The sequence below is a fragment of the Buteo buteo genome, chromosome 17 (assembly GCF_964188355.1).
Source record: "Buteo buteo chromosome 17, bButBut1.hap1.1, whole genome shotgun sequence".
NCBI lineage: Eukaryota > Metazoa > Chordata > Aves > Accipitriformes > Accipitridae > Buteo > Buteo buteo.
In genome coordinates this window covers 2321041-2336375 of record NC_134187.1, presented here as the reverse complement: position 1 = coordinate 2336375, position 15335 = coordinate 2321041, and the positions used below count along the sequence as shown (strand labels likewise).

General features: G+C 43.3%; 1 protein-coding gene across 6 annotated transcripts in view; it reads left to right on the top strand.

Annotated features, from left to right (window-relative positions):
• Window positions 1-15335, top strand: part of INTS9 (integrator complex subunit 9) — a 72864-nt gene extending 57529 nt beyond the window's left edge. For 3 of the 6 annotated variants that reach the window (XM_075048903.1, XM_075048905.1, XM_075048906.1), the window contains exons 15-17: window positions 8565-8663; window positions 11020-11157; window positions 12112-15335. In XM_075048903.1, the coding sequence (XP_074905004.1) occupies window positions 8565-8663; window positions 11020-11157; window positions 12112-12288 (414 nt within the window). In that variant the 3' untranslated portion in view covers window positions 12289-15335. The remainder of the gene's footprint in view (window positions 1-8564; window positions 8664-11019; window positions 11158-12111) is intronic. The other 3 variants (XR_012653286.1, XR_012653284.1, XR_012653285.1) reach the window with 3 other exon arrangements.

Genomic DNA, 15335 nt, shown 5'->3' with positions numbered 1-15335 from the left:
ACGATGGGAAAATGGAAAACACCTTCTGGAGCAAACAGATAAATTAAACAGTAGTGTTTGAGCAAATAATGTGCCTCCAGTTTAATTACAGCTGAACAATGGTGCGGATCGCTTGATTTCAGCAGCAAACTGACTTCAGTGAGGGCTCTGTGTTTTAAAGGTACTCTGTTTGCAAGTTCTTCAGGACACAGGCCAGTATAGGAGAGTGTGAATGGGCAATGCACAGCCTGACATGAAGTGAAATTATAAGGAACTACTGCAGAGAAGAATTAGGAAAACAGCCACTTGGCAGCCCATTATAATTACGTAGCTTTCACTCCCCCCTCCCCTTCTCCTGTCTTGACTTCTCTTTCCACGTAGGATCTTGCCAATTCCTTTTTAAGAGAAAGAAATGCAAAACATGGCTTTCATCTTACCTCTCCAACTTCCTTCCATGTTTCAGGGACTAGAGAGTTTTAATTTCTGTCTTTCTTCTAACCCTCAACTTATTTTGCTGACTCTACATTATCCAGTCTCCTGACCTCTCTGTTCCTTTTCCCCTGACTATTCCCCTTGTATAAAGATGCTGTAGTCTCATTTACCATAAAGTAAATGAAATATAACCAGCCTGCTTGTTTCTGCTACTATCATTCCTCCCTTCAGCTCCAAGCTCACTGAATCCACTGTCTGTAAAATTGCCTGGAGTCCCTCCCTTGTTCTAGCACAGGCCCTTTCTGAGTTTGACTTGACCTTTTGACATTCCACTAAAACTACTCTTGTCCCATCTTTTACCAACCTTTTTTTAGACAAAGCCAGAACCACTGTAGTCTGCCGTCTTCCTGATTTACGTCATCAGTGTTCAATGCAATCAGCTGTTCTTTTCTTCTTAAAAATGTCTCCCACCTCACTCCCGTGTCTCTTCTCTCCTGGCTGTTCAACCTGCCATGCTTCTGCAGAGAATTGTCCTCCCTTCTCCCTTCTTTTGTGGGCTTTGAATGTGTTATCCTTAATTTCCTTTGCTTCCCCCCCCACCCCCACCCCATACCTTTTCTCTGTGGTTGGTCTCATCCACAGATTGTCCTATTTAGATTGATGAAACTCGGATCTGCTTTTCTGCTCCCAGCCTGCCTTTGCCTGCCCACATTAATATCTAGGTTTGTTTCTCCTTCATTTTTGATGGCTGGCTGTAAGATAACACTCTTTTCTGGCCAGGCACTCACCTCCCTTTTTCCCAGTCAGCTTCAACAACATTACATTCTGACTTGACATTCTGACCCATAAACCAGTTACTGTATTTTGAATATTTTGATTGATGCCCTTTTCATGTCTTTCAAATGACTCATCTTTTGCATCTGTAAGCTGCTTGCCTTTACTTTGAAGATATTTCGTGTCCTTGCTTCCCCTACATGTCATTTTTCATTCAAGTTTGAGGCTGATTTCTGCTTCTGCTGGTTCTGGCTTCCACTGTCCTCTTGTAAGTTCCTCAGACAACTGTTTCCTGCCTGCTCCCAGGCTATGCAGCATAATGGGGAAGAGCTTCATTAAACAGCCATAAATCTATTTCATTACACTTTTTAAATACCTCCTTAAAACTGTCTTTTGGCACAGGATTGGCAAAAAGCCAGTGGTTAGCTTTTGTACTGAGACTACTGTTTATAATCCCACCCAGGATTAGTTCCTGTTGGTTAGTCAGTACATATCTTTCTGTTTTGATTTCCAGGCTTTGGGGGCAAGGGCCATCATGTTGATCTGGAGCCCTGATCCATTAGTTGAACATGGAACATGCACATGGAAAAGAAGAGGTTTGTTCCATTGCTCAAAACTGCAGGACTAGCCCTTCAACTTGTTTTATTTCTCCACTAGATGTTGGGTCTATGGAAGAGTAAAGCTAAGATGTAGGCATTTGCAAGCAATAATATAAAAAACTTTAGATATTTATGGCATGATTCTTCATCCACTGAAGTTAATCAGACTTTAAAATTTGCTCCAGAGAGAATTGTAGCAGACCCACAGAGACTGAAAGATCTGTTAAGTTAGAGTTAGTTTAGCAACATAATCATCCCATTGAAAACACTTGAATTCTGTAAAATCTGAGGCTGAAACCCCAACAAGACATGACTCGGATCACCCACTAATGATTATATAGATGCCCTTAGTTCTAGGATGTTTGTTCTTCTCTGTTGGAAATGCCCTTGTTCCTTTAAGTCTCATTAGAAAGGTTCCTCAACTTCCATTCTAGTGCACAATGGCCTGCAGCATGCTTGTGCCTTGTTTAATATGCTTTCTGGTCATGAATGCTTACTCCACTGGCTTGTTTAAATCTTTAGACCTTTCCCCTTCGGTGCATGTGTTTGACCACATATCTTTTTGTTTCCTCTGCAGGGTCTGATACTTGCAGACTTCCTGCACTCAGACTCTGCCTGATTCAGCAGATGGTGTAAAGCCAAGGCTGAATCTGTTTGAGACTTATGCCCACACTATAATCTCTTGTGTCTTTCTGTGTCTGGTTTCAAGTGACTTGACAACAGAACTCCTGGTACTTAAATAGTGAAGGGATAAGAAGAGGCAGGGAAGTAGGAGGTGCGGTAAATTGTCTTCCTTTCCTAACGTTGCCATCCAAATATAAGTGACAGGATGAAGACCATGTTTCTTCTGTTTACAAAACTGACTGTACAGGTCATGCCTGCTTGTGAAAGGGCTATTGCACAACTTTTAAGTATGTGGAATATTTGTGCACTCTTTTCCTATTAAAGGTACAGGGGGAAGATGCTTTTCTGCATCCAGAAACTGAATTTGATGTGTGTGAGGAGCAAGGTGAGTGGAGGGATGGAGAATGAGGCAGGTTGTTCTCCATTCAGATTTTGCTGAGGGCTACTTATTGTAAAAACCTCTGTGAAACTGTGATCGCTAGGGCCTGGTGTACTCCCTCTGAAAGCAGGCAGATCTTAAAATCTTTGAGCTTCTCTGATAATTGGAAGAGGATATTTTTCTGTCACATACGAATTGCATCCTTTTTAGGGACTAGGATCTGGGTGAGAATCTTTTCATACCTGGCAATCTCCAAGGCTGTAAGCAATCATTTCCACCTAGAAATGGAAGTGCCCTCAGGGGTTACATGGCCAGAACCCAGCTGCAGTTAGTAATAGTGTTTATAACATGCCTCCAAAAATGTAAGGCACCAGCTTCAAATTATGAAGACTTTTGCCCCTGTTGTTCCCACTAGAATGCTGTTCAAACCCCCACTGTCTCTGATGGCTAGAAACATCCTAATTTCCAACCTATGCATATTCATGGCTGGTCTGCACATACTTATTCTTAACATCATGTTTTAGCATAAACAGATTTTCCTTTTTGTTGGTATTTTCCCTGTGGTGTTTATGTAGAATAATCAAATTCTCCTTTTAGCTTTCTTTTTGCTAGGCTAAACAAGCCAAGATACTTAAGTTTCCTCTTACAAGAGAACTTCTCCTGCCCTAATCTACCCTTCAGAATATCTTACTTGTAAATTGTGGGTAATTTAAGTTCAAGTAGTTTAGATGAGATCTTGCTGGGCCCAATATAATAGCAATAGCTCATCTCTGCTAGAATTACCTGATATTTTCTGGAGTTGCATTTGCTTTTTCATGGCCATGACACATTTGTGACTCAGTTCTCGTGGGGTGGACTAATAAACCTGGACCCTTCACCTCTGTCATTTCCAGCAGCTGCCAGCTCACAGCAGAAATTCTCGGCATTAGCCCAGTCGCTGGCCTTGCATTTCATGCTGTTGAATTTCATCTTGTTTTTCTCACTTCAGTTCTTGAGGTCATCTAGTTCTTCCTCTATGATAGCCTGATCTTTCTTTCTATTAAGGGTGCCTCTATAAACTTCAGTGGGGCCTTCTGAACACTCTCTTCGTTCTGTACTGAGGTCATTAATAAAAATTGGATGGGAGTAGGCTCAAGGCTGACCCTTCAGGAATTGCAGCAACAGCCCAGTAGTTGTCTGGGAATATTTTTGCTTTAACCAGCACTTTCCCCACCTCAGGACTGCTGTAGAAATCCACAGTTTGTAATTTTCCATGTGGTACCTTGCTAGTGCTTCATGAAGCACAGACTGTGGCTGCTCCTCAGCAGCTGTCTTATCAGAGAAAGCTGTTGTGTTAGTTGCATATGATCCACTTCCAATGATTTGTCTTTTTTTTTTTTTTTTTTTTTAAATTTTCCTTCCATTTATTTTATTACTGCGGTATAGTAGCATGAGCAATGGACCTCTTAGTAGAATTTTTGAGCGCTAGGTGTTGTGCAAGCACTGAACAAAACTCATCTCTGCCCCAAGGAATATTTTACAACTTTATTCTTTCTTTGTTCTAAGGACTCGCAATGTGTTGAATTCATAATAGGTCTGTCCTGCCCAGTGGTTTCACAGCTCTGTTTCATGTCTTTGATTTCTCTGGTTTGATAGAGAGCTGCAACTCTGGCTCCTACCTCTAATGCAGGGACCATACATTTATGCACAATTTGCAAATCTGGAAAATACACATTCAATGTTGATGTAAAAACCCAGCTGTGTCCCTTTCTAAATACACATGCTATAATCTAGTGTACACATCAGTGAATTTCGGATCTGAAAAGTTAAGGGGATTTTAATTACTGATAAGCTTTGCTGTGCTCCTGCTTGTTCCACTTTGCTCCAGTCCTGGAGAGTGAAGATCCAGCTCGCCTCACTCAGCTCAGACTTCACCTCTCCCTGCTGAGTCAGTCTTCCTGCGTCCTCTCTAGTGTAGGCCAAGAGATATTGCACTTATAAAACTTGAAGCTGAAGAGGGAAAAAGGAGAAGTTTGGAGAGTTGTCCCAGAAATCTAGGAGGAAATCACTGGTAGTCACCGCTGCCAGTATAGCTGCAACTTGGATGTTAAAATACTGGCTGGTGTACGTCTGTGCATGTCTGTCCCTGGGAAAATCCTCCATAGGGCCAAGACCACATGTGCTAAAATTCTGGTCCTCTCCTGATTTCATTCACTTGATTATTCAGCCTCAATTATTATTTTTTTTTTACTGTACAAGTTTCAGATCCCAGCTTCAGTCATTGTTCAGCTCTTTATTGCCAACAAGAGGATTTTTGGCTGGTGACCGAAGATGGCATGCGACCTTAAGCCTAGGGAGAGTTGTCCCCAATGAAGGCCTTAGTAGAGACTTCAGAGTAACCTAACCCACATACTTTGTTCTTCTTTATAAACAACTATAGTTTGGACAACAACAGTGTTTGGGCTTACATAGTATGTGTCAGATCTCTTTTTGTTTTGGACAATGCAATCCTACGCAAAAGATTCAGCTGCATTTTACGGTAAAAATGTCTTTACTCTGTAAGAACATAGGTGCACAGCTCTGATCACGGGAGCAGAACATTCCAAGCTGACTCTTCTCTCCCTCAGCCATTACAAGGTTCGTGTCAACACTTGCAGTTTCAGACTACTGAGTGTCAATTACTCTTGGTTTTTGGTTGGTCTCTGTTTTAAACTTTCCTTAACAGGAGGGATTAAAAAAAATTTAATACACACTAGACGTATATACACACACAAGTTTGTCTTAAGGCAATCCAAGTGCTCATCCATAGGCAGGGGACTGATTAATGTGATATTAGTTCTCAGTGCCGCGTGTCTCTGCTTTTGTGACTTTCTTGATGCCAGCATGTGGCGTTAGACTTGTGATAATGACTGGAAGGAAGACACATTTATTCTTGCATAGTGGGGGGCTTTTCGATCTCACAGACAAAGGCATAACAAGATCCAGAAACCGAAAGTTGGACAAATTCAACCTTGAAATAAGACACGGTTTCCTAGCTGCAAGGAAAATTAAAGTTTGGAACAGCTTGTGAGAGGAAATGGTGGAGTTGCCATTGCTTGGAGTATAGACAAGATTTGCTTTCTCTTTGAAAATGGTTTCTTTAATCCAGCATTTTGGAAGAGTTCTGTGATTTGTGTGTGCAGGAGGTCAGGTGAAAGGAGTATAGCAGTGCTGTCTGGTCTTGGTGGGTGAATTACTGGATGTGATTAAATGACCTTTTTGGTTTGGGTCAGTGAACTTCTATAATAAAAGGATTAGCCACAGCATGGAGAGGGCTGTGAGATGAAGCAATATCTTAGAGAAAATAAAAATGAACGTCTGTCTTACTGTCTTTTTGACGGTTAATAATTAAAGTGTTGCTATTTACCAACTGTGTGGTTAAAGCCTGCATAAATGTTAATATCAAAGTATTTCAATGGCAGAAGAGGACTTCAATTCTAAGCGGCTCTCTGTTTTTTAAGGACCTTTCTCTTTACAGTGTTTGTCATTTTGCCATGTATTCTTCATTAGAGCCCATTTTGTATTGATCCTCCTCTGGAAGGTGGTGGGAATGGAAAGTGCCTTCGACCACTGCAAAGTGCAGCTTAACACACTGCTGCAAGTGTTACTATTTTTAGGTCCCAGGGGAAGTCTGAAGCAATGATTATCATTATATTTTCATTCTCTTAGCCTTCAACAACAAACTGTAAAGGCTGTATGCAAATTGTCTGCTTTAAAGATCTTGAACAGAGTCCCAGAGAGAGAGCAATCTGAATTGCTCCATGAAATTTTGATTTCTAAGATTCACCAAGTCAGAATATGCAAAATTTAGGGGATTTCAATGCAGCCTTAAAATGTCTGTGTTTTTCCCAAACAATCATCTATGCAACTGTTTTACTTCAAGAAGGTGCTCTCAAAATGTTCCTGCAGCTTTAATAGTGGTATATAAGATTTTCAGAAGTTATTAGGAGTAGCTGAACTTTGCTGCTAATGAAGCCAACAGAAAAGCCTTCTCAGTGCTTTGATGGCAAAAGGATTAGGCCAGTAGTGAGTGCTTTTTTAAGTCAAGTTCAGTTGCTTCTGTATTCATAAGGATTAGAGCTTTGTAGTAAGAGAGTGATCACGTACGTAGTCATAATTTACAGCAGACCAGGGTACTCGGCAGTACAATTTTGGTACCTGAAATTTCTTGAGAAGTGGTAGGGTTCAGCTGTTCTGCTCCATCCCTCTCCTGGTTTGGATTCTCTTGAAAATTCACTAGGTGGTCTTTGGTAAGGAATTTAATCTTGCTTTGCCTCAGGTGCACTATCTCCAAAATGGGAATATACCATGCTTTTCTAAAATCCATTTAGTTTCTTTTCCTGCTTTTCAGGCATGGGAGCATCTGGCAAGGTAAAGAGAGCTGATGTTGCCTTGCTGGTAGGACAATGATAATAGCTGCTTCTCCAGAGCTCTGCTCTGGGGAAGCGCTACAGTAGATGGCTGAAGTTTCAAAAGAACTCCTTTACCTGGAGGTTAAGCTCTTCTTAATATATGGCTCCAACTGGAGGTGCCATGTGTTTGAAGGTGAAAGGGAATGGAGTTCAGCTGAAGATCATCTTGTAGAGGCCCTTTCTGCATGAGATAGGTTGATGGTCCGGGTGGGTTGGTGGTACAACTGTTAGGAAAAACAGCCACGTAGATTCTGTCTCTTTAGGTGTGACTTGTCTTCACAACTGAAAAGTCCCCCCATCCAGTGGTGTAACGCATGAGCCATCTTACCTGTTTTTGTTTTGTGAATCACCTGCAGGGTTTCCCCCCAGACACAGAGCACACTTCACGCATCCTTGCCTTCAGGTCCACAGTGACTAACAGGAGCGTGCCTGGCCGGGAGTGATACTTGGAAACTGCTTGGGCTGATGGCCCATGCAGTGTGAAGGTACCTGTTTATCTAGGACTAGATCCTGGCTGTATTCGTGGATAGGACTCCAGGGCGGCTGCTGCACAGTGTATTGTCATCTAGGACTCCCTTGGAGGGAAAAAGGGAATAATTTTCTGTGTTCACAAGCACTGTTTTCTGTAGCATTCCTTGGGAAATGTGGCTGGAAGAGGTGCTTCCCAGCTGGCCAACTTCTGCAAGTTTCAGCAGGTGCAGTACTGCCCGCTATGCATTCACTGCCAACACTCTCAATGCTGAGGATCTTGGGAGGTTGCCATTGAATTCAAAGTTGAAGCCAAGACTAAATTTTATTTCTTTCAGAGAAGAATTATATAAAAGGCAGTGGAAGGGTTTCTGTGCAGTGTTGTAAGGAAAAATTTCAAACCAGTCAACAGAGCCATTGGGTTTTTAAGGACAAACCATTTTCTTCCAGCTGTTCTGCAGACAGAATGCCGCAGCACTAAGGAACTGAAAGGAAACTGGCTTTAATTTTTCATTGTTCATGTGCGTAACAAGCATAATAAATAATGACAAATTGCATTATGAGTTTTACTAATCAAAATTATTATTAAAGCAGTTGATGTCTTTTTAAATGAGGTTTTCTCTTTAATTGTTATATTTTGTGAGACTTGCCTTGGTCACTGAAAACCTCGCATTACTCTGATAATGGTGTGAAAATCAGTAGCTTTAAGGAGGAGGGCTAAGCAGGTAAGGGGAGCACTCTGTCATTGTATCAGTGGGTTTATGTTTACAGTTCATTAGTCCATGTTTAAAAATACCGTGCTGCCAATTTAAATCACAGCTGGATTCATACAAATTTTGAGATTATCACTTGCTGAATAAAATCCTTCTTTTGCTTTAGCTTGCAGATTCACTTGTGCCCTTGGAGATTAAGCCTGGTATTTCCTTAGCAACAGTTTCTGCCGTGTTGCATACTAAAGACAACAAGCATGTGCTGCAGGTACAGTATAATGGGAACGGGAGAAAAATATCCTCACACCGGGTTTCCTGCCATCTGGGACCCCAGCTGTTCTCATGAGGCAACCCCTCCAACAACTCTTTCCTCACCGGAGCAGAGTCCTTGTCAGATGCTTTGTCCTGGCATGTGCGATTGAGGAATTACACTTAGAGTAGAGAGTGGGATGCAAATAAATCTCTCTACCCTCTTTTCGTTGGCCATGTGCCTGGCTAAGATAAAAGGGGAAGTGAGATTATTCCTGAGGAGAGGCTGCAAATCATACTGCTGTCTTCCATAACCTGTACACCAGGATCAACATCAGTCAGCCTCTCATGGACTTAGAACTGAGGGTCAGAGGGTGACCTAAAACATTAGATGTGTGAAGGGACTGTCTTCCTTAAGTTGCCCTGTTCCCCAAGAAGCAGATTGTGCACCCTTGTACAAAGTAAGAGTGTACACTCTCTTCCTACCACCTCCTTTAGGCTGACGCTGCAATTCCTGGCATTAGTGCTCCGCAGAAAGAGATGATGTCTGGTGGACCTGCTCAGCAGTGGATGCCCTGGTCCCCTTTCTCGTTTCACACATGAGCGTGCAGGGAGCTCAGTGAAGCCACACTCTGCATGACGCTGCCTCTCCTGCTGGGCTGCAGAGCTGGGCTGGGCCCACTACACTTGGGAAGAGGGCCCAGTATGGTATTGTCTTTAATGCAGGGACATAAAGATTGGTTAAGGATTTATATCGGTGCACAGCAGACATGCTGTCTTACTTTTTCCAAGTCAGTTCCCTAGAAACACTAGGCAACACTGAAAAAATTGAAGTATTGCAATGCAGTTGGTCTGAGGCTGCTTTCCCCTTTGTGTTGTTCGTTTACTCTCTTCTCTACTCTGATATCTGATGCCAAATAAACTTAGACCTAGGCTTAAAATGCCAGAGCCCTCATAAATGAATGGAGGTAGGCCAGCACAGCGGTATCTGTCAGTACTGGCTGAGCCTGGGACCTCTGGGAGTTACAGAAGCTGTGTGTAGACAGGTGCCAAAAACTCAATCTACGAACACAGAGCCATGTGAGTGATTCATGCACAAATAACATGGTATGTGCACGTAGGCCCACCAACTAAAGGGAAAATAGTGGGTTTTGTAAAGTGACTCAAGTGCATTCCTGCTTGTGGAGCTGGAGCTTGAGCAGGCGGCATTTCTCTCCCAAGGATGAAAACCACTCTTCCCTGGCTGTTGAAAGACACGCAGGGACATCACAGCAGCAGGTTCAGACATGATGCTACATGACGGGAAAGACACCAAGTTGCGAGGAGCCCAGTCTGTCACCTGCAGTGTACAGTGTGCTACAAGGCACTGGGGTTGCTTCAGGCAAATTCCCTGTGTGTTGTGCAGACACATCTCTGGCAAATGGTCTTGCCAGAATTTTGGAGAAATTTTCCCCAGCTCCTTTTTCCCAGGGACTGAGTTGCTAGTTCACTGGGAAAGACTAGCACTTACACTTCCCTGACCTAACTAACTTGGCACAGGACACATAGACTTACTTTACACGATAATTTCCTCACTGTTTTTTTTGTAGGAATCTGGTTTTCATCTCCATGAAATGGTCTTTCAGAAGTGCTTAGTTAACCCCGCACCTTGCCCCCACGCGCAGCAACGCACAGTGCCAGGTTAGCTACAGCTGCATGTGCTAACCCTGCTTCCCCCTCCTTGCTAACAGAGAAGGGTCTCAGGCATGAGTTAAGGCAAATAGCTTTCTGAAGCAGGACAAAATTATACATAGATAATACTCCAGTGATTTTTCAGGCACTGCAGCATCTCTCGCGCCTCCCTGTCTGTATTCAAGTTCTTCCTAAAGACTCACTTTTCTGAGGCCAGTGAGAAATAGATTACCCGTTTTTCTCATTCCCCAAGTAGCTACTGCTCTGAATTTGCCTAGTTTTCAACTTGTTGCATCTTTTAGAGTGTAATTTTCAAGGCATTGACTTCTTTAAGGCATTGATTCCTAGAAAATATTGCAGGGAACTTGAATGCTAAAATAGAAAGTTTCAGTCTTGAATTGAGTCAGACAGGCCTTTTAAGATGACGGAAATTTGAACAGAACTGAATTTGACAGAAATTTTAAGATGACAGAGATTTGAACTAAAACTGCTAATTTATTTCTGTATGTGGTGTCTTGTGTGTGCAGAGCTGCAGTGGAGCCCAAGGCTGGTGTCTCCTCTCTTCTTCAGCACTGCAATGTTCCCTTTTAGTCACAGAAAACAAAATCAGTATTCCTGTTCTATCTCATGTAGTTGTTATTCCAACTAAATTATAATAGGCTGATGTGATTCACTGCGTTACTGTGCACCTTCTCATCCATTAGCTCCCTCCAAAACCTCCGCAGCCTCCCGCCAGCAAGAAGAGAAAGCGAGTGAGTGATGACGTGCCAGAGTGTAAGCCTTTGAAGCCATTGCTAAGCGGCTCCATTCCTGTGGACCAGTTTGTGCAGACACTTGAGAAGGTAATAAGTTTTTGGTGGCAAGTGAGGTTCAAGCAGATTTTTACTAATCCCAAAAATGTGCTGCTTTGTTAGCAGAGAGGGAAAATAATTTTAGTGTGGCTTGAAATGGAGAGGGGCTAATGAGCTAGCAAAGTACATCAGGGAATGTGTCCCTGCACTGAGTATGGAGGGAATAGTTCCCTGTGGAGGCAATTCCTGATATAGGGTCCTCATGCCAGTCATGTCCTCCTGGTTTCCTGTGGAAGCAGAGCTTTTGGGGTCACTCTGGGTGGGTGAACTTCACCCGTGTAACTTTTGGACTCAGCAGCTGATTTCCCATAAATTTGAACAGTGGGGAGGAGATCTCAAAAATATAAGTTCCTACGAGTTATGTGAAAATGACGTGACCAAGTGAAGAAGAGATCCTGGAAATGTCTCCACTGATGGAGAAGCTTTCTGGGGAGCTGCAGGACAGGGGGTTTGGTGGCTGAACTTGCAAGCTGTTGGTTACTGCTCTGTGGAGCCCTGTTCTCGCCTGCATGACTCCTTGGAGAAAATTAGAAGGAAAAAGGGCAGGATTGTCTGTGAGGAAGTTTGCCCTGGGGTTCAGTAGCTCTCCGCTATCATCTTTGAGGCAGTAATGGCAGCAGATGGTCATTTCTGCAGTTAAAGGAGCCCTTTGTCCTCTTTGTCTCTCAAGATTTTGCACATGCAGTGACCTGATGTAGTGGAAAATGTTGGCTTTAGCTTCCCTGTTCTATAGTTTATCCATCTGTATGATGAGGGTCATATTTAGCTTAGCCTATGCGTGTTTCCTCTGCAGATCCCAGAGATCTAGGATATCTGCAGTGTCACTCTGTATTTCATAGCCATTCTCCCCTCTCCTCCTCACTGTGCCCCAATCTTTCATCTCTGCCTGTTTTCCTGAGTTGTAGTAACATCTCTTTATTATTCCCTCCCCAACACTACATCTAGCATGGTTTCAGTGACGTGAAGGTGGAGGATACAGCTAAGGGCCACATCGTACTCCTCCAGGAGGCAGAAACCCTCATTCAGATTGAGGAGGACTCCACACACATCATCTGTGACAACGATGAACCTTTGAGGGTGAAACTGCGTGACCTGGTTCTCAAATTCCTGCAGAAATTCTAGCTCATGGACATCATGCTGCTCTGCAAGGAAAGACCCCAGAGCACCAGAGCTAAGAGCTTTCCAGAGGGTGACCTCAGGGAGAGAAAGAGAACTTCTTGATTCAGAGAGACCAGAAACCACCTTCCCCTTCATGGAGGAGCAAGGAAGTATTTTTAATATCTATCTATTTTTAAAATTTTATTTTTAACTGGTTTTGGAATACTTTGGAGGGGATTCCTGTTCTGTAAAATTGGGAGTTGTAATCTTATAGGAGATAGGAACTGCAGAGTAAATAAGTAGAGTGTATATTTACAAGGTCAGGGTGAAATGCAGACATTTCTCTGTGTGACCCTCTCAGCAATGTATGCCCCAGTCCTTTACCTGAGAAAACTCTGTAGGAATATTGAAACAATGGCCTTAGATATTAAGAGATTTATTTTTCTCCCCACTGCTTCTTCCTTGTCACCAGATCCAATTTCCTGTCTGTCCCCCATCTGCATTAGTAGACATGTATTTCACTGGCACGAAGGGGAATGAGAAAGCTGTTAAGGCAAAGATGACAAAAATAGAAGTAGAAAAAGGGGCTATGCTGGACATGTAGAATAGCTTTGAAGCAGCAAGAGCCTGGCCATTCCCTGCAAAAGCAGAGGGATTTTGGAAAAGCTGTATGCTTTAGCAATGCAAAGTGTTTATTGATGCTTGCACCCTCACCCGTTACGACCAGATTTGTCCACCTAGTTCTAGGCTCTTCACTGAGACACGCAAAAGATATCTCAGGAAGATATTTCAAAAGTACATAAAGTAGTTAAACTCCTAGTGCTTACAAAAAACCTTTTAGATTTAAGTGCCTTTTGTTTCTACCTTCCAAAAACCTGTCCTTTCAGCCCCGACAATCCCAAATCCTGGTTGAAGTACTGAGTCATTTATACAAAGCTATCTGTACTGCAGACCTGGGGAGGTTTTTCACTCCCCAAACCATATATTTGGGGCCTAAACTTAGTTAATAGTATTGCTTTTAAAAGCGACCAATTTCTCAGATTTACTGCTGTTTGTTTTTTATTGGATTGTTTTGTATTTATTTGGTGTTAAAAATAAAAAGCATAGTAAGACTGCCAAGGAGGAAGCACATTCTGTGGTTTATAAAAGCATCTGCATGCCTATTCCACATCCGCCTGTGTGTGTATGTACACATTTGTAAAATATAACTACTCCTTCAGATTATAGATTTGGGGAGATTAAGGCAGTGGAAGAACAGCTCTGTAATGAAAACTATTTGCTATTGCAGTTTCCACATTACATTTCATACACATGAAAGATTTCTGTTCGATTGGATGTACAGACTCCAGCATCCATGCCTTTGCTTTGTGTGTATGTCATGGGCGTGAGAGAAATAGTATCATTAATGTGATGAAAACCTCGTTGCAGTAGCATTAATGCTCATAAGAGTTTACAACATTTGCAGTAGCTCAGCTTCTTTATCATCTTGTAATTAAATCTCCAGAAAGATTATTCTTAACACGCAGAGGCCATGTGATACACTCAGCTGAGCTGAGGAGGCAGGGGGAGAGGGAAGAGTGGGCCTTGTAATATAGGAGTCCTTGAGAGCGTCTTTCTGCTTGTTACCTAGACCAGCTGCAGCTTTGGTGCCAGGGCTCCAGAGCCTTCATTTTGTGAATCTACTCATTTGCATTTATAATTATAAGGGACTTCACTTGTTGCTTTAAGAAGCCGGACCCGAGGCTGTGTGTTAGCGCTCGTTGCATCTGCCTTGGCTGAGCACGGGCGGTCCAGCGGCGTGTTGGTGGGCAGACCACGAAGGCAGTAGTTTCTGCTTGGCGAAGGCTGTGCTTGAGCGACTGAGTATTAGCAAATCCGAGTCAGTGTGCTGCCACGGAGGAGTCACAGGGGACCTTGCGGGAGCTATCAGCAAGTGTAACAATTCACCATGAAGAGCTTGTTTTGGGGCAAAGAACAAGGAAGAAATCAGTTTGCCGGCACAGCCAAGGTACACCACAAACCCGAAATTCCTCTGTTTTTGCTGATGTCTTTTGGGGAAGGGGAAGCAAATTCAGTAATTAGCACTTTATGGCTGCTTATGAAGCATGCTGCCGTCCCCTCGTTACAGCCGTGTGATGCTGTGCTTCTGAACCACGGCTGACCCTCCCAGCTTGGCTCCACCAAGCTTTTGGGTCAGCGTGGGCTCTGGCCTGGGACTTGTCCCCTCACCAAACTGCTGTTGGAGGCCATGTGGGTACAGATGAGCGGAGCTGCGACTCCCTGGCAGTAAACAGGCTCTGAGAGCTCAGTTCCCAGGACCCAAAGAGCAAGAAGCATTAAAGCCCATCTACAAAGAGTCAAGACCTCGGCTGGGGTAGAGCCAAGTTGTAGCTCCTTGTAGTAAGGATGATTCCCTTGAGCCAGAACCCAAGAGCTGAACTAGCCGGGTGCTGAGACACACGGGGACGTTTCTGTGAGATTTGTGTGGTTATATGACATGGAGCCCTGCAGTAACAGGGCTGCGCATTCACTGACGTAAAAGATTCAGTCGAGCTCTGTGTCTCTGACTCTGCAGGTGTACGAGGGTGAGAAGACAAGAGAGATTTGCTGTCTTTGCTGAAGTTACGCAGTCCAACCAGCCTTGCACACCAGGGGAGAATAACCTCCTCATGTACTCACCCAGCATGGCCTTGTTATACAGACAGACAGGTTAGAGAGGCTTTACTGATCTCAAGGTATTAAGGAAATATTTAAATGTGAGGAGTGAGACAGCCTGTATGGACCACAATAGCTACTCCACAGGTGTGACTAGTGTATAATTGGCCCAAATAAACCCTGCTGCTCTTAGCCCCCCATGGAAATCTCTCAGTGCTGCCTAACTTGACAGAACCAGGGAGAGCCAATCTAGTCTTGCTTCTGATGGATGATTTTGGACATGTTCCTGGAGCAGTGCCTCGCTTTCCTCTTACATGAAATAGAAATTGTACCATCCTCCTTTGCAGGCTGCCTTGAGACTTAACATCTGAAAGCTGCTGCGGTGGAAGTCGTATTAAAAGCACAGTAGTTTGAAG